Source organism: Oncorhynchus clarkii, chromosome 30 (genome assembly GCF_045791955.1).
Source record: "Oncorhynchus clarkii lewisi isolate Uvic-CL-2024 chromosome 30, UVic_Ocla_1.0, whole genome shotgun sequence".
In the NCBI taxonomy this organism is placed as follows: domain Eukaryota; kingdom Metazoa; phylum Chordata; class Actinopteri; order Salmoniformes; family Salmonidae; genus Oncorhynchus; species Oncorhynchus clarkii.
The window spans coordinates 22,766,909-22,786,820 of NC_092176.1; the positions used below are offsets into that span (position 1 = coordinate 22,766,909).

The 19,912-nt window shown below is 43.0% G+C and overlaps 1 protein-coding gene across 1 annotated transcript in view; it reads left to right on the forward strand.

Annotated features, from left to right (window-relative positions):
• The window catches only part of LOC139389326 (serine incorporator 5-like), a 43,324-nt gene that overhangs the window by 3,096 nt on the left and 20,316 nt on the right, over positions 1-19,912 (forward strand). The window contains exons 2-4 of the mRNA XM_071135992.1: positions 10,406-10,573; positions 17,344-17,522; positions 17,618-17,700. Of these exons, the coding sequence (XP_070992093.1) occupies positions 10,406-10,573; positions 17,344-17,522; positions 17,618-17,700 (430 nt within the window). The remainder of the gene's footprint in view (positions 1-10,405; positions 10,574-17,343; positions 17,523-17,617; positions 17,701-19,912) is intronic.

Sequence of the window (19,912 nt, forward strand, 5' to 3'; positions counted from 1 at the left end):
CTGCAGCGTGGGTACTGACCAAGACCAGACGGAGAGCACACATTACGCTGGTTTTAAGGCAGCCTTTAGTTACTATGCCCTAGCCTCTGGAATAGCCTGCCAGAGAACCTGAGGGGGGCTGAAACTGTGGACATATTAAAAGAGATCTTAAAACACACCTTTTTAATTTAGCTTTTCCTTAGGGTGCTTTTTGGTTGTTGTTCTTTAGTTTTTTTTATCCTCTTATGTTTGTTGTAGTAAATATTTCATTGTTTTATTCATTTTTTCCTGTGAAGCACATTTTGTTCCATCCCATGTCTGAAATGTGCTGTATAAATAAAGCTTGATTTGATTTGATCAAGTTGTAAAATAGTGAACCACTCCTTTAACCGTCCTTGTACCAGGTGCAGCCATTAGATTAGAGGATTTGAATTCAGTTTGAAACTGAAATGTTTTACTGGCTACGATGAGGGTCATAAACAGAGCCTGGGGTTGTGGTTGGGAGTTTGGCTAGGGCTGTAGCTAGGCTAGCAGGCCTAGTGTAGTGTGTATGTTTATGTGTACACTCTTAGAAAAAAGGTGCTATCTAGAATCTGAAAGCGTTCTTCGGCTGTCCCCATAGGATAACCTTTTGAAGAACCCTTTTGGAACCCTTTTTTCTAAGAGTGTCGCCTAGATGTTGAGCATCTCTCTGTGCTGGCTGAGGCTCCATGTGTAGAGACGGTAGTATGATGAAACCCTGTGAAATGTCTGTCTGCTTGATGGTAATGGGTTCAGCCTAGCGACATTGAAAGACAGGGAGAGAGTGTAACCCACTGCTTCAGTCAGCAAACGAAAGGGAAAGGGGTATACCTAGTCAGTTGTACAACTGAATGCATGTGTTTGATAATTGATATCCAATATTGGATGAAAAAAGATCTGCTACACATTTAAATCTCCCATGTAACTACAGGTATTCCATTGTCTATAACACAATTATAAGCTAAATGCTTTATTCGTGTGTTTTTATTGGAGGCAAAGGTAAACATGGCTATGTTCCATTACTGAGAGTAAGATAATATATTGTATTGATCAGATAACACTGTGTTATGGCTGGACTACATTCTTCCTCTGTGTACTACTGTCTGTCTGTATCACTGACTCTCTGGGTCTCTTTTTTATATTTTTGTTCCATTTCCTCTGTTTGGGTCATGGATGCCTCTTGGGTTGCTCAACATTCCCCTGTTCTCTTCCTGTTTCTCTTCCTTTCGCTCCCTCTCTTTATTTAGCGTAGCCAATGCCAGGGGCTGTATTTACCCCATTAAGGTGTTGTTACTCAAATCAATCAAATCAAATGTTATTGGTCACATGCTTGGTAAACAACAGGTGTAGACTAACAGTGAAATGCTTACTTGCGGGCCGTTCCCAACAATGCAGAGAGAAAGAAAATAAAGAAATAACATTAAATAATAAAAGTAAAAAGTAAAGTAAAAATCAGCCTTTCCAGCTACAATAGTCATTTACAATATTAACAATGTCTACGCTGTATTTCTGATCAATTTGATGTTATTTTAATGGACAAAAAATGTGCTTTTCTTTCAAAAACGTGGACATTTCTAAGTGACCCCAAACGTTTGAACGGTAGTGTACATATAACTAGGAATAAAGTGACTAGGCAACAAGATAGATAATGAACAGTAGCAGCAGCGTATGTGATGAATCAAAAAAGTTAGTGCAAAAAAAGGTTAATGCAGATAGTCCTAGTAGCTATTTGGTTAACAATTTATCGAACTATTTAACAGTCTTATGGCTTGGGAGTAGAAGCTGTACAGCGGCCTCTTGGTTCCCGACTTGGTGCATTGGTAAGGCTTGCTTCCTCTCAAGTTTGTGTAGGAAACAGTGCAGTGATACATTTTTGCAGTGTGCGTGCAACTGCCTAGCTATACAGACAACACAAAATAGTTGCTGTCAATCAGGGAGAACGGGCACTAGGCTAATTCTACACTTTACCAACCCTAGCTTTGGCTCCTAACTCTGTAGGCCAATATGTGTGTTAGTGTGTGTGTGCCTCAGCCTTCTGTCTTTGTCTTCCTGGGTTTATATATGTTGCCGTACCTTCTGTTTCTCTCTGTGAACACAGAGCGTGTGTAACTTGAGAGGGAGGGAGAGGGTGTGTCTGGGGAATGGTTTCATTTCATCTCTCCGTCTTGTTGGCTGCAGAAGAGTACAGCAACATCCCTGAGTCAGCAGCATCACAATGACTCGTGTGCGTGCGTGCGTGCGTGCGTGCGTGCGGCTCCAACTGTCTGTTGCCTGCGTTCTGCCTATGTTGTTGTTCTCTGTCTGGGTTTGACCTATTTATGCAGTGTGTGTGTGTGGCCCAGGGTATAAGGGAATTAGCTTTTAGTGGTTACCATTCTTATCCTCAAAGACACAACCCATTTTAACACTGATCGTAGGACTGTTCTTATATCCAATAGAGCCCCACAGTGGAGGTGTCATAATACCCATAAAACCTAGTAGTCAAACAGGGAAATGGTTCCAATCGTTTTTCCACCATTCATTTTTCCCATGGGTAATTTTAGATGCACTTAAAATAAGGGCTGTGTTTCTTGTAGGCTTAACTTGGCGTGATGTTTTGATAACCATGTAAATCGCTCCCAGACAAGGTGACTTTTATCAATGTATTTGGCTCAATTTACTCTCAGATTCGAAAATGCTAATTAGCATGAAAATATACGTCATGCAAGAGTACAAATCCCTGCAAACTCCTGCACATCATCTCTAGATAGACGGCACCTTTGCTTACAGGTATTGTGTCAATTTAAAACTTGCACAAGACAGTTCACAATAATGTAAATTTAAAGAAAGTTAGCTAATTTATTCATTACTAAATTTAGCTAATGTTAGATAGTTAATCCAGAGATTCTTACCTTTGCCTCAATTTGGAAGTCAAGTCCACATTAGCAGCTAATTAGCATTCATTTTTTGTCAGGGGAAATACATGCAAATATATTGATAAAAGTCACCTTGTCCTAGAGAGATTTACACGGTTATCTAAACGTCATGCCAGGGTAAACCTACATGAAACACAGCCCTTATTTTAAGTGTTTCTAAAAGATGAATGGTGGAAAAACGATTGGAACTATAACCTTGTTTGAACGCTAGGTTTTATGAGTATTATGACTCATACTGTGATACTCTATAGTGGTAGCCTATCTCATAGTGTTAGAGATATCCCCTGACCTGGGACCAGCTGTGGGCTTCACTAACTCCTGTCAACCTGCTGATCCATTCCTTTTCAATCCCTCAGTTTTTGACTAGCTAGCCCATTCTTTTCAATAAGTGGTTTGACTCTCTCAGTCACTTTCTGGATGGGGATTTGTGTTCATTTCATTGAAGGGAATCTGAAGCCAAACATCCTGTTATACTGAATTTCTGAGACTGGGTGGCCCACTAGTGGTACACAGCGGAGCGTGAAAGATGGTGTGTTTGTGTCTGTGTGAGCACAACGGGTCTGTAGTTTTACCAAGTCTTTTAGACTGAGGAGGGGTTTTCCCCTTTCACCCTTAACCCCTGGGACAGCTGATGGATACGAGAGAGAACGAGATGAGGAGGAGAGAGAATAGAGAAAGAAAGGGGGAGGTCAAATAAAGGGAACAGGATGAGAGGTTGGTAGAGAGGGGGAGGAAGTGAGAGAGGGATAGCATAACAGAAAGAACTAGAGGGAAAGAGTTCTCGATGCCCCCAGGGTCCAGCGAAGGTTGAGTCACAGTGGGGGTTAGTGTGCTGTGAGTGGAAGGAAGGGGTGGGGAGGGTGGTTTTGTGCTTTTTATAATAGTAATAATAATAATAATAGTAGTAGATAATAGTAGAGAGCTGGTGGCCTTGCCATGTAATCCTAACCCTTTGTGGGAGTGGTGTGTGTGGTTGTGTGGGGGGTTGGAGGAGGGGTTGATGGCTACAGATTTGGGGGTTAGTAGTTTGGCAGGCACGGTGTTAATATTGTTTGAAAGGGATCAGGGCAGACCACCTGTCGACATGGGAGGGAGGGGAGGGTCAGAGTTGGTTGTCATAGCATCTCCATTGTCTCTGTGTGCATCGGAATGCCTCAGCACGGTAACTAGCTATTCAGTTAGCCCCAGTTAGCTCCTCTAGCCCCCTTAGTGTGTGTCCACTGTGTTAGTGTTAGAGCGTTTACACACACGGGGTCTATTAGATTAGCTGAACGGCTAAATACACGCTCACTAAAGACAGCCAACACCCACACAACCATTTTCCTAATCCACTACTTGAGTGTTGCCTAATTCATTCTTATCAAAGAGAGGAACTAATCCCATTTAGGCCTGTGAAGTTTAGTAGAGGATATAGGCCTACTGCCCAGTCCCAAATCAACTCCCTTCCTCTACCCCATACCCTGCACAGTACACACTCCCCCCAGCCCATCCTCCCTGACACTTTTCCTACTAGCCCTACACTCCTGCATCTGAAAGGGAAAGGCAAAGGGAAAATGGGATACCTAGTCAGTTGTACAACTGAATGCCTTCAACTGAAATGTGTCTTCTGCATTTAACCCAACCGCTCTGAATCAGAGAGGTGCGGGGGGGCTGCCTTAGATTGGTGGGTGTGAGAAATGTAGAATACAATTTAGGCTAACTAAAATAATGGCTGTGTCTGTCAAACTGTCAGCCTGTTCATTTGTAGTTTTTCCGCAGATTCTCCAATGCATTTTAAACCCACGCTGTTGACACTGATGCCTCCGAAGCCATCATTCTCCACACAGATGGACAGTTCTTCCAGAGAATCTGTCTTACTGCTCTCATAAGCAGAGGCATTGTCATCTATTTCTGAACTGGATAATTATACACCATACTTTAACCATCTAGTAGAACCCCACCCTTGCCATTCCATATCCATAAGATTCCATGTGGCCCTAAATCATACAGAACACACAGCTGTGGTGAGGTTAGGGGGGTCTGAGTTGGCTTCAGTAAGGGGAACAAAAACAGGCTGCTGCCTCCTGCTCTCCTTCCCTCTCTGTGCATATACATCCTTTGGCCCCTCCCTTGCCTGTCCTCTCCTGTCCTGTCTCTCTATTATGATACAGTCTTAAAGTGGAATTGACAGTGTTTTAACAGATATGAAACAAACAGACAATCATAATATCAGTAAAAATATTAAATTCCCATTTTATGCCACAAAACCAATTTTATTAGAGTTTTTAAAAATAGGTTCTATTTGACAAAAAATATCTATGACATTGTTGGCAGAATAGATGGATGCAGTTCAATGCACAAATCATATAATTCACCAATAGATTTCTTGGTAGTCCAACAAATATTGCTATCAGGTTGTAAATTACAGCTGACCTGGGCCCGGTTTCCCGATAGGGGTGGAACTTAGGCTTACGAGTGTTTTAACAATGCATCGTAAAATAACGTCTGAAGATGCCACACCCATTTCCTAAAACACCACATACTGCACTCGTCATACAGTGAGACTTAACTGTGTCATTACAGGAGCTGTCCCGTGCTGAAAAGGATTCCACAATATAGGCTAAAGAACCCGCTGTAGCTCTTAAATGATTTGTGGCTACTCAAAGTCATCTTTAAAAATATATAGTTTTCACAATAGTTTTCCCATCAAGAGAAGAAATGTTCTCTAACCTATTATGTATTTAAATATTTGTATTATGCCATGTGTTATGTATTATGTTTTATCATACTTTTGTATATAATGTTTGATTATGTACATTCTGCATTTCTTCAGTTTGTGTAAACTGTGAGCAAGATTGAATAAAGCCAAAGTCAAAATCGCTCATTCCCTCGTTCGCTATAGAAAATATCAACGTGATCTAAAAGTAGGATATGATGACAATAGTTTTTGTAATCGCTCAACAAATCATTGTTGCCTAATGGCAGGCAGGAATTGGGCTTCAAGTAGGCCTACAGATATTCTACAATTAAATAATTAAACAATACAAATAATTTAACATGAAGTAGCAAGTTAAGCAACGTTGCCATAGACCTAATATGTTGACCTTTAGGTTATTGCTTAGGCTACAGTGAAATGTGTGAGCTTTTAGATAATAGTAGCCAATAGGCCTAATGTACAGTTGAAGTCTGAAGTTTACATACACTTAGGTTGGAGTCATTAAAACTCGTTTTTCAACCACTCCACAAATTTCTTGTTAACAAACTATAGTTCTGGCAAGTCGGTTAGGCCATCTACTTTCTGCATGACACAAGTCATTTTTCAATTTTTTTTTTACAGATAAATTATTTCACTTATAATTCACTGTATCACAATTCCAGTGGGTCAGAAGTTTACATACACTAAGTTGACTGTGCCTTTAAATAGCTTGGAAAATTCCAGAAAATTATATCATGGCTTTAGAAGCTTATGATAGGCTAATTGACATCATTTGACAGTTGGAGGTGTACCTGTGGATGTATTTCAAGGCCTAACTTCAGACTCAGTGCCTCTTTGCTTGACATCTTGGGAAAATAAAAAAAAATCAGTCAAGACCTCAGAAAAAGAATTGTAGACCTCCACAAGTCTGGTTCATCCTTGGGAGCAATTTCCAAATGCCTGAAGGTGCCATGTTCATCTGTACAAACAATAGTATGCAAGTATAAACACCATGGGACCATGCAGCCATCATACTGCTCAGGAAGGAGACGCGTTCTGTCTCCTAGAGATGAGCGTACTTTTGAGCAAATAGTGCAAATCAATCCCAGAACAACTGCAAAGGACCATGTGAAGATGCTGGAGGAAACAGGTACAAAATTATCTATATCCACGAGTTCAATATCTACATAACCTGAAATGCTGCTCAGCAAGGAAGAAGCCACTGCTCCAAAACTGCCATAAAAAAAGCCAGACTACGGTTTGCAACTGCACATGGGGACAAAGATTGTACTTTTTGGAGAAATGTCCTCTGGTCTGATGAAACAAAAATACAACTGTTGGCAATAATGACAATCGTTATGTTTGGAGGAAAAAGGGGGAGGCTTGCAAGCCGAAGAACACCATCCCAACCGTGAAGCATGGGGGTGGCAGCATCATGTTGTGGGGGTGCTTTGCGGCAGGATGGACTGGTGCACTTTACAAAATAGATGGCATCATGAGGTAGGAAAATTATGTGGATATATTGAAGCAACATCTCAAGACATCAGTTAAAGCTTGGTCGCAAATGGGTCTTCCAAATGGACATTGACCCCAAGCATCCTTCCAAAGTTGGGGAAAAATGGCTTAAGGACAAGAAAGTCAAGATGTTGGAGTGGCCATCACAAAGCCCTGACCTCAATCCCATAGAACATTTGTGGGCAGAACTGAAAAATCATGTGCGAGCAAGGTGGCCTTACAAACCTGACTCAGTTACAGCTCTGTCAGGAGGAATGGGCCAAAATTCACCCAACTTATTGTGGGAAGCTTGTGGAAGGCTACCCAAAATGTTTGACCCAAGTTAAACAATTTAAAGGCAATGCTTTGAGTGTATGTAAACTTCTGACCCACTGGGAATGTGATGAAATATATAAACGCTGAAATAAATAATTCTCTCTACTATTATTCTGACATTTCACATTCTTAAAATAAAGTGGTGGTGATCCTAACTGGCCTAAAACAGGGCATTTTTACTAGGATTAAATCTCAGGAATTGTGAAAAACTGAGTTTAAATGTATTTGGCTAAGGTGTATGTAAACTAGTAGGTAGGTCTATCGATTGCACATACATGAAAGTGATGTAAATATTTAGCCTAATATTCTAGCTATTATATAGTTTGGTTATCTCGGTATTCTTTTTTGTAATGTATCCTTGCTTCGCTTGTTTAACATTACAAACTTTTTAGGCTATTTATATAGAACTTTGAAGTTTTCAGCGGTCACAGAGAGACAGATACACATCTTCATTCTATGTGACGCGGGAGGGCGACGCACTTAGCTGTTCTACGAGTGGTCTGAAGCAGGCATTAGATTACGAGCGATTTCAGATGCAACGTTAGGAAAGGTTTTAGGAAACGGCTCGGAAATGTTAAGATCCTCTTACGAAGGTTCTAACGATGAACTTAGCCTTAAGATGCTTTTTGGGAAACTAGGCCTTTTGGAAACCAGGCCCGTGTACATTGTTTGCGGTCTCCAGCCATTCGGGATGCACAGTTTCAGTTTCAATTACTTTTTTGGACAACAACTGACAAATGTAGCAAACTAAGGCTGGGAATTTCAATACAATCAAACTAGCAAGGGCGATGATCACAAGTCAGTCATAATGTGGATAATAGACTAGCATATCTATTTATGTAGCTATTTATTTAGCCAGTTAAAAACGCAGAGCCTAACGTTAGCTAGCGCTGGGAGGATGTCATGTCATTGGACGAGTGAGTGAGTGGCCAACTTTTTCTCCCCCATATCATTTTTGGGTGGCTACAGCTAGAGATGCAGGTGTCATTTGGTTACTGTTATTCAGAGTTAGCATATCTCTTAGTAGTCAATCTAAATAAAACATTTTAGTATTTTTTTTTCTTCTCCCCAATATAGTGATATCCAATTACGATATTGTCTCATTGCTGCAACTCCCCAACGAGCTCGGGAGTGGTCGAAGGTCGAGTTATGCGTCCTCCAAAACATGACCTTCCAAACCGCACTTCTTAACACCCGCCCACTTAACCCGGAAGTCAGCTCGGTTCAACTCGGTTCAACTGACTCCCGTGAGATTTACATATTTGAAGGAATCCATTCAGGTGTATTTTGTGGCTTTGGCGAATGCGTTCTAATTACCTAAAGTCTGTTGCTACTGCCTGTAAACACACAGTCCAGCTCAAAGTGAATGATGGCAGGCCCGTGTGGAAATGTCTTATTTGTAGGCCTACTGTATCTCTGATTGGCTATGGCACACCGATCTGTGTAGAGTCCCATCCTGGACAAGACTGAGATGGTTTTATTTGGTTTTATGTAATTCACTCTATTAAGTTTTCAAACTTAAAGCCGCTTCCCCACTCTATGTTGCTATAGAATTTTCACAAATGCCTTACTCTACATCATTCCCAAACATTGTATGAAAATGGTGCTTGCTTGTCAGAAATGTTTTTTAAAATTATTCCTGGGGGTTTATATGAACAGATTTTAATAAGATTTAATGTTGCTAAAACACTGTCAGTTCCATCATAGTCCGCAGATGCTAAGACGCAATAGTCCGGCATCCCATCGTGAAATAGCTACCCGGATTTGAGACCACTATCAGCGAGAGACCAGAGCCCGAATGCGCACAGCCCCCAAATTCCCATCCAACACGGTTCTGGTACTCATCCTATATTCATGCGAATGTGTTGACAGTTGGAGAAATTGCTTGAGCTGCACTGAGAATTCAAAAACTATGAAAGCCAATATTTAAGAACACAGTTGTGTGTACACGTACATGTTTTGGGCCATGATAAACCCTTTAGATAGACAGGATTAAAACCTACAGAGGCCTACAGAGTTTGTGACATAGTATGTTATATGGCAGTAAAGCCTACCATCTGAGATGAGGTCTAAACTGTGTTCTAGTCCTGTGTCTGTTACGTAATCTGTGTATTATACAGTAACGGATGTAAAGCCAAATATGGTCTGAGCCCGTGCTTAACCCTAACCCTATGATACCACAGTAAAGTGTGTCTTTGATATTGTCTGTGTGTGTGTGTGTGCGCGCAGCGGGTGTGTGTTTGTAACGGTCTGATGTGTTCTGTTCCGGTGCTAATGCCAGTAGTCTGTGGTATGCTCCAGACCCGTGCTCCTCGAGCCTCTAAATCACATCACATTTTATTGGTCACATACACTTATTTAGCAGTTGTTATTGCAGGTGTACCAAAATGCTTGTGTTCTTAACTCCAACAGTGCAGTAGTATCTAACAATTCACAACAATACACACTACCAGCCAAGGGATCTGCTCAAGCTTCTCTAACTCCTGTCAACCAGCCAAGACTCCCGAGATTCCTGCTCAACAACGTTTTGGCTGCATCAATGACTTTCCTTCTCTCTCTCTGTGCATTTCCTGAGTTGTTAGCAGCAGTGACTGGCTTTAGTTTAGATCTTAAGGGGGCGGTTTGGTTTCCCAGACACAGATTAAGCCTAGTCCTGGACTAAAAAACACGCTCAACGAATCATCTTAAATCTCAATGCATAATCTTAAATCTCAATGGATAATCTTAAATCACAATGCATAATCTTAAATCTTAATGGATAATCTTAAATCTTAATGGATAATCTTAAATCTCAATGGATAATCTTAAATCACAATGCATAATCTTAAATCTTAATGGAGAATCATACATCTAAATGGAGAATCTCCTACTTGGAGAGGCATACTTTGTGTCCAGGAAACCGGCCCATAATGTTGTTATTGAGCATGCATAATGACAGTATACTGTAAGTTTTAATGCCTATGTCTTCTCTTCTGTCCTGGTGTAGCTGGCGTGCTGCTGTGGCTCGGCAGCCTGCTCCTGTTGCTGTGGCTGCTGTCCTAAGATCAAGCAGTCCACATCAACACGCTTCATGTATGTCCTCTACTTCCTCCTGGTCACCATTGTCTGTGTCGTCATGATGTCACCTACTGTGGAACAGGAGATGAGGGACCATGTGAGTACACACACGTGCACATTTAGACACGTACACACATGTGTGTGCACACACACAGACACACACACTCTTCTTTACATGCATCCACACACACACACACACAAGGAACATGCACACACACGTACACACATGCTCACACACACATAGGGGCCTACATGTCTGGCCTTGTCTTATTTCCTGCCTTGATGTTGGTTAACACATGGAGAAACAGTCGAGCTCTAGAATAGTTTTGGAAGCTTTAAACTCCACATAAACCCGGTAATAAAGCCTTCCCTGGCACAGCAGAGTGGAGCAGAGCTATGGAAAACGCTGCTGGTGTCATTTCCTGGGTGTGTAATTGTATGGTAGTTAGGAGAGCCTAGTTTAGTACAGCGTGCCACAGGGGCTAACACAGACAGTAACTACAGGTGGTGAGGGTAGGCAACAACACATCCGCCACGCTGACCCTCAACACGGGGGCTAACACAGACAGTAACTACAGGTGGTGAGGGTAGGCAACAACACATCCGCCACGCTGACCCTCAACACGGGGGCTAACACAGACAGTAACTACAGGTGGTGAGGGTAGGCAACAACACATCCGCCACGCTGACCCTCAACACGGGGGCTAACACAGACAGTAACTACAGGTGGTGAGGGTAGGCAACAACACATCCGCCACGCTGACCCTCAACACGGGGGCTAACACAGACAGTAACTACAGGTGGTGAGGGTAGGCAACAACACATCCGCCACGCTGACCCTCAACACGGGGGCTAACACAGACAGTAACTACAGGTGGTGAGGGTAGGCAACAACACATCCGCCACGCTGACCCTCAACACGGGGGCTAACACAGACAGTAACTACAGGTGGTGAGGGTAGGCAACAACACATCCGCCACGCTGACCCTCAACACGGGGGCTAACACAGACAGTAACTACAGGTGGTGAGGGTAGGCAACAACACATCCGCCACGCTGACCCTCAACACGGGGGCTAACACAGACAGTAACTACAGGTGGTGAGGGTAGGCAACAACACATCCGCCACGCTGACCCTCAACACGGGGGCTAACACAGACAGTAACTACAGGTGGTGAGGGTAGGCAACAACACATCCGCCACGCTGACCCTCAACACGGGGGCTAACACAGACAGTAACTACAGGTGGTGAGGGTAGGCAACAACACATCCGCCACGCTGACCCTCAACACGGGGGCTAACACAGACAGTAACTACAGGTGGTGAGGGTAGGCAACAACACATCCGCCACGCTGACCCTCAACACGGGGGCTAACACAGACAGTAACTACAGGTGGTGAGGGTAGGCAACAACACATCCGCCACGCTGACCCTCAACACGGGGGCTAACACAGACAGTAACTACAGGTGGTGAGGGTAGGCAACAACACATCCGCCACGCTGACCCTCAACACGGGGGCTAACACAGACAGTAACTACAGGTGGTGAGGGTAGGCAACAACACATCCGCCACGCTGACCCTCAACACGGGGGCTAACACAGACAGTAACTACAGGTGGTGAGGGTAGGCAACAACACATCCGCCACGCTGACCCTCAACACGGGGGCCACAGACAGTAACTACAGGTGGTGTGTGCCACGCTGACCCTCAACACGGGGGCCACTCAGGGGTGTGTGTTAGTCCCCTCCTGTACTCAATTTTCGCCCGCGCACAACTCCAACACCATCATTAAGTTTGCCGACGACACAATGGTGGTAGGCCTGATCACCAACAACAGCCTCTCCCTCAACCCCAGTCAGACAAAGGAGCTGATCGTGGTCGACAGGAAACGGCGGGCCAAGCACGCCCCCATTCACATCGACAGGGCTGTTCTACAGCTGCAGCATCGAGAACATCTTGACTGGCTGCATCACTGCTTGGTATGGCAACTACAAGGCGTGCACTACACCGCTGTTGCGGTGGCCGTATTACCACCACACCGGGAGTCATGAGTCATGACCGTAGTAAATTTCTACGTGACCGTTGACTCAAGGTATTCTCCTCTTATGCACTCAGGACGTGTTAGTAGATCCCAACTCACTAATGATCATCAGGTTCTAATGGCCTGGTACTCAGGGCTCTATTGTTCCTCTAACCACTCTGACATGTGTTAGTAGAACCCAACTCACTAATGATCATCAGGTTCTAATGGCCTGGTACTCAGGGCTCTATTGTTCCTCTAACCACTCTGACATGTGTTAGTAGAACCCAACTCACTAATGATCATCAGGTTCTAATGGCCTGGTACTCAGGGCTCTATTGTTCCTCTAACCACTCTGACATGTGTTAGTAGAACCCAACTCACTAATGATCATCAGGTTCTAATGGCCTGGTACTCAGGGATCTATTGTTCCTCTAACCACTCTGACATGTGTTAGTAGAACCCAACTCACTAATAATCATCAGGTTCTAATGGCCTGGTACTCAGGGATCTATTGTTCCTCTAACCACTCTGACATGTGTTAGTAGAACCCAACTCACTAATGATCATCAGGTTCTAATGGCCTGGTACTCAGGGCTCTATTGTTCTACTAACCACTCTGACATGTGTTAGTAGAACCCAACTCACTAATGATCATCAGGTTCTAATGGCCTGGTACTCAGGGATCTATTGTTCCTCTATCCACTCTGACATGTGTTAGTAGAACCCAACTCACTAATGATCATCAGGTTCTAATGGCCTGGTACTCAGGGATCTATTGTTCCTCTAACCACTCTGACATGTGTTAGTAGAACCCAACTCACTAATAATCATCAGGTTCTAATGGCCTGGTACTCAGGGATCTATTGTTCCTCTAACCACTCTGACATGTGTTAGTAGAACCCAACTCACTAATAATCATCAGGTTCTAATGGCCTGGTACTCAGGGATCTATTGTTCCTCTAACCATTCTGACATGGTAGCCTAGTGGTTAGAGCGTTGAACTAGTAACCGGAAGGTTGCAAGTTCGAATCCCCGAATCCCCAGGCAGTTAACCTAATGTTCCTAGGCCGTCATTGAAAATAAGAATTTGTTCTTAACTGACTTGCCTAGTAAAATAAAGGTAAATAAAAATGTGTTAGTAGAACCCAACTCACTAATGATCATCAGGTTCTAATGGCCTGGTACTCAGGGCTCTATTGTTCCCCTAACCACCCTGACATCAATGAAAATGCTATTGAAAATCACATCAAACACTTATCTTCAAAACAGTATGTGCTTTTATATCTCACCACACTGTGATTGATCAATTTGAACTGAAACTGAGTGGAAAACATGGTTGTTGTGGATGTTGTTTCAAAGCCTAACAATGAAATGGACAGCACTTTCTATATGCATATTAGCGCTTATGCATACGCATAGGTCTATATATGAGCTGAAGCCCGAAAAAACCCAGAATGAAAATAATGATTGTACATAACCTACCACATAGTACACATGGCAGAAAGACATACAAAAAATACAGATTTAAGATACATAATTGGTCGAGCTTATATTAAACAAATCCAGAGATGGCCTATAGTGAATCTGTATTTGATTTTGAATATCCTAGTAATAGGGAATTGTTTATATTTTCATAATGAATGGGCTGACACATTACCTTATGCTGCTATACGTAATATCTCACCACCAGAAGTTTCCATCTCCTCTTTCCTTCATTCCTTTCACCAGCGCGCAGAAAGAGGGGCTGTCAACAGTTAAATGAAATCTTTAGTTGTGAAAACATGTTACTATCCATGTTCATGAACAGATTTCACTTGGTTTCCCAAGTAAAGCACTGACTGGGTAGCTGCAGGAACAGGGTTGGAGAGCCCATGACATACAGAGTACTGGGTAGCTGCAGGAACAGGGTTGGAGAGCCCATGACATACAGAGTACTGGGTAGCTGCAGGAACAGGGTTGGAGAGCCCATGACATACAGAGTACTGGGTAGCTGCAGGAACAGGGTTGGAGAGCCCATGACATACAGAGTACTGGGTAGCTGCAGGAACAGGGTTGGAGAGCCCATGACATACAGAGTTTGGGCGGAATATCACCTGTTGCGTAGTGTAATAAACGGAGTAGCCTACCCAACATCAGTAAAACGAACCGGCAGGAAAGTGGCCTCCATTCGCAGTTCCAGTGCATAAGGATAACATGTATTTTCCCTCCTACCCCTGTTCCTGCCCATTTTATAATGTGCCATTCTAAATTGAAACTAATTTGACATATTAGTAAAGACAATATTAAATTGAGGATAGTTAGTCATGGTAACATCCACATGAATGTAGAAGTGTTTAGACATATATTCTATTCTTATTTACAATAAAAGTGACTCCAAAATGACGCAATACATTGTTCACCATTTATTTCTATTGGGCACAAAATAGTCTGAAACACAACCAAAACAAACAGAACATGCATCCAACAAGTTTGTAGAGTCACAAGCTTGATCTAATCATTGGGTTCTAGGAATATGGGACCAAATACTAAACTTTTGACTACTTTGATACACATATAAGTGAATTTGTCCCAATACTTTTGGTACCCTGAAATAAAGGGACTATATACAGAAAGTGCTATAATTTCTAAAATGGTTCAACCGATGTGGATGAAAATACCCTCTAATAAAAGATGACAGTCTGCACTTTAACCTCATAGTCATTGTATCATTTCAAGTCCAAAGTGTTGGAGCACAGAGCCAAAACAACAAAACATTTGTCACTGTATTTATCAGACTGTTACTGTCCAACTGGGCACACACTGGTTGAATCAATGAAATGACTTGGAACTGACGTCTGTGCCCAGTGGGATGGCACTGACTGTGACTACTCTACCACTGAAAGAGCTGTCAAAGACTCTCCCTCTCTCTTTGTATAGAGCAGACTTCCTGCTGTTTAGCTCCATATGAAACAGACATTCTGTAAAAGGAACATCCAGGACAAAATGGCTACCGTTAGAGACACACGATGAACACACACACACAGCGCAGTGGGCAGTCTAGAAGATGTAAGCGCGGTCATTGTGTATGTGTGTGAGAGAGCGTTGGTCTTTTGTCAGTAGATTTACAGCAGTGAGAGTCAGCGCTGTCCTTCTCCTAATCAAACCTCTATCGACATGCTAATCAGCTTCTTCACAACACACAAAGACTACAAAAACAGCCTGTTCTATTACTGCCAAGCCAACTGCTCTATATCCTACTATACTGTGTCTATATTGGCTGTGGTACTGAACTATGACAGCTCTGTCCAGTGACTGGCCGACTATACTACAGCCATGTTAGGGGTGTCCGACTCAAACAATAATCTAGAAAGTGGAACAGTCAGGTGACGTAGACCAAAGGACATTTGAGGTTTTTGTTAGTTTGTTTGGATAGAGCAGAACTTATGTACCAGGAAGCCACTACAAGTGAAAGCTGATGCAAGGCTCCAGGGCAGCTTTATAAAGGACATTCCAACACACAGCCAGTCTCTCACTGGTTTAAAACACTTTTATATAGAGACTCCCAGCACCCAGCGTTGAAGCAGCTGTCTTTATTTCCTATAGAAATGACTCAAGTGACTCTTGCTCGGTCTTTCCACTTTCTATAGGCATTCTCACTCCGTCCCTCTCTGCCCCTTTATATAGGCCTACATCTCTTCCCTCCCTTTCTCTCCTCTCTCTCTCTCTCTCTCTCTCTCTCTCTCTCTCTCTCTCTCTCTATACATCCCCCTCGCTCTCTCACACACTCTCTCCTACTCTCTTTCTGTCATTTGTTCTCTCTGCTGAAAGCAGGCTGGTAATTTATTCATCCCTGTCTTTGTTTGTTGTGGCCGACAGCCTCAGTAACAGGCCGAAGAGAAAGAGAAAGACGGTTTGATGGAGAGAAAGAAATAGGGCTTGGTGGAGAGAAAGAGGGTTTGGTGTCGCTGCCTGTTCCTTTTGCAGCTTGTTTAGAAGCGTGACGCTCAGCATGGACCCTATTAACTCTACTCTGACTGAAGACTGTGGGCTCCTCTGTCCTCTGGGGAACACACACATTCAGACGTGCTGTGATTTGTGTGATCCATTCCTTTTTTAATTAGAATAATATTTGTTTCTCAAATTATTTTTCAAAAGGTTTCTTCCCACTCCAGATACAAACGTATACATACAAACAACAACTTACAGACACACATAAACAATGACTACATCTCATCTGCCCAGACCTCCCTCCCTAGTGCCTGCATTTTTGTTTGCCACTTGTACCAATTTATTTTTCTTTACAAATCCATTCCGCCATAATAGTGATATTACCATACCTATAGTGTTAACATGGCTCCTTGTCTCTCTCCATCTCTCTCTGTCTCTCTGTCTCTCTCTCTACATCTCTGTGTCTCTCTGTCTCTCTCTCTCTCCATCTCTCTCTGTCTCTGTCTATCTCTCTCTCCATCTCTCTCTGTCTGTCTCTGTCTATCTCTCCATCTCTGTCTGTCTGTCTGTCTGTCTGTCTGTCTGTCTGTCTGTCTCTGTCTTTCTCTCTGTCTTTGTCTGTCTCTCTGTCTTTGTCTGTCTGTCTGTCTGTCTCTCTGTCTCTCTCTCTCTGTTTCTGTCTCTCTCTGTCTCTCTGTCTGTCTGTCTGTCTGTCTCTCTCTCTGTTTCTGTCTCTCTCTGTCTGTCTCTCTGTCTCTGTCTGTCTCTCTGTTTCTGTCTCTCTGTCTCTGTCTGTCTCTCTGTTTCTGTCTCTGTCTCTCTCTCTCTCTCTCTTTCTGTCTCTCTCTGTCTCTCTGTCTGTCTGTCTCTTTCTCTGTTTCTGTTTCTCTCTGTCTCTCTCTGTCTCCGTGTTTTAGATCCCGTTATACAGGGACCTGTGTGAGAAGCTGAATGCTGGTGAGAACTGCTCTACCTTAGTGGGTTACTCTGCTGTGTACAAGGTCTGCTTCGGCATGGCCTGCTTCTTCTTCTTCTTCTGTATATTCACCCTACGAGTCAACTCTGCCACGGGCTGCCGTGCCGCCATACACAACGGGTACGTGCACTGTCTACAGTATCGGTGTGTGTGTGAATCTGTTTATTAATCAGTGTGTGTGTGTAGTGATGTTTGTCTCTCTCTCTCTCTGACAGGTTTTGGTTCCTGAAGTTCATAGCCTTGTTGGCCTGCTGTGTTGGAGGATTCTTCCTGCCAGAGCAGGACATCTTTCTGGAAGGTATGGACCCTTATGTCCCTTTTTCTATCCCTAGTCTTTATTCTCTCCATACAGTCCCTCCCTGAGAGGAGAGACACTGCTCTGTCACACTGTGGTGGCTCACCTATACTCACCTGTAGAGGTCAGCTTGACTGTCTTTTTAACCTCTCTAGGGTATGTGGGACGCTAGCGTCCCATCTGGCCAACATCCAGTGAGATTGCAGAGCGCCAAATTCAATTACAGAAATGCTCATTATAAAAATTCTGAAAACCAAACATATGTTACATAGGTTTAAAGATTAACTTCTTGTTAATCCAACCACAGTGTCAGATTTATAAAATGCTTTTCGGCAAAAGCATACCTAGCCCAGAACATACCTAGCCCAGAACATAGCCCATTTGACAAATTATTACAAACAGTAACCAGCCAAGCAGAAACATTACAAAACTCAGAAATAGAGATCAAATTAATCCCTTACCTTTGATGATCTTCATATGGTGGCACTCAGAATACATTCATTTACTCAATAAATGTTCCTTTTGTTCGATAAAGTCTCTTTATATCCAAATACCTCCGTTTGCGTGTTTTCTTCAGTAATCCACAGGCTCAAATGCAGTCAAAACAGGGAGACAAAAAATCCAAATTGTATCCGTAATGTTTATAGAAACATGTCAAACGATGTTTATATTCAATCCTCAGGTTGTTTTTAGCCTAAATGATCTATAATATTTCAACCGGACAATAACGTTGTCAATATAAAAGGTAAACAAGAAATGCACTCTCTCAGGATTGCGCATGAAAAAGCTCTGTGACACGTCAGCGTCCACTCATTCAGACTGGTCTTACTCCCTCATTTATAAGAATACAGCCTTAAACTATTTCTAAAGACTGTTGACATCTAGTGGAAGGCATAGGAACTGCAAATTGAGTCCTAAGTCAATGGATACTGTAATGGCATTGAATAGAAAACTACAAAACCCAACAACAACAAAAACTTCCTGAATGGGTTTTCTCAGGTTTTCGCCTGCCAAATCAGTTCTGTTATACTCACAGACACCATTTTAACAGTTTTGATAACGTTAGAGTGTTTTCTATCCAAATCTACCAGTTATATGCATATCATATCTTCTGGGCCCGAGTAGCAGGTCGTTTAATTTGGGCATGCTTTTCATCCAAAATTCTGAATGCTGCCCCCTACCCTAGAGAGGTTAAAGCCTTTCCTTAATCAGCTTTGAGAGAAGAGAGGGGGAATAAAGAGAGAGAAAGAGAGGGGAAGGAGTCTGTTATCTGCTCCCTTCAGAGGAGAGGACTGGTGCAGATGGAGGCTTTAGTTATCGTGTGTGTGTACAGTGTTAATCTAGTCCCTGTGGTTGTCCATGGGATGACGACAAACAAGGGGTTATGCAGAAGTCAAGTGTACACACCTTGCAGAAGATATGGAACAAGAGCTTTGCAGTATTTCAAATGTATGATCTCTGCCTTTCTTCCTCCCTCCCTCTTGCTCTTTCTCCACTCATCTCTCTTCAATCTCTTCCCTTCTCTTTGTCTCTCTCTTGTCTTTTCCTCTCTCTCTCTCTCTCTCTCTCTCTCTCTCTCTCTCTCTGTCTCTCTCATGTCTTTTCCTCTCTCCTCTCTCTCTCTCTCTCTCTTGTCTTTTCCTCTCTCTCTCTCATGTATTTTCCTCTCTCCTCTCTCTCTCTTGTCTTTTCCCCTCTCTCTCTCTCTCTCTCTCTCTCTCTCTGTCTCTCTGTTGTCTTTTCCTCTCTCCTCTCTCTCTGTCTCTCTCTCTTGTCTTTTCCTCTCTCCTCCCCTCTCTCACTGTCTCTATCTTGTCTTTTCCTCTCTCCTCTCTCTCTCTCTCTCTTATATTTTCCTCTCTCCTCTCTCTCTCTCTCTCTCTCTCTTATCTTTTCCTCTCTCTCTCTCTCTCTCTCTCTCTTGTCTTTTCCTCTATCTTTCTCTCTCTCTCTCTCTCTGTCTCTCTGTTGTCTTTTCCTCTCTCTTTCTCTCTCTCTCTCTCTGTCTCTCTGTTGTCTTTTCCCCTCTCTCTCTCTCTGTCTCTCTGTTGTCTTTTCCTCTCTCTCTCTCTGTCTCTCTGTTGTCTTTTCCTCTCTCCTCTCTCTCTGTCTCTCTCTCTTGTCTTTACCTCTCTCCTCTCCTCTCTCCTCCTCTCTCTCTCTCTCCCTCTCTCTGTCTCGCTGTTGTCTTTTTCTCTCTCTCTCTCCCTCTCTC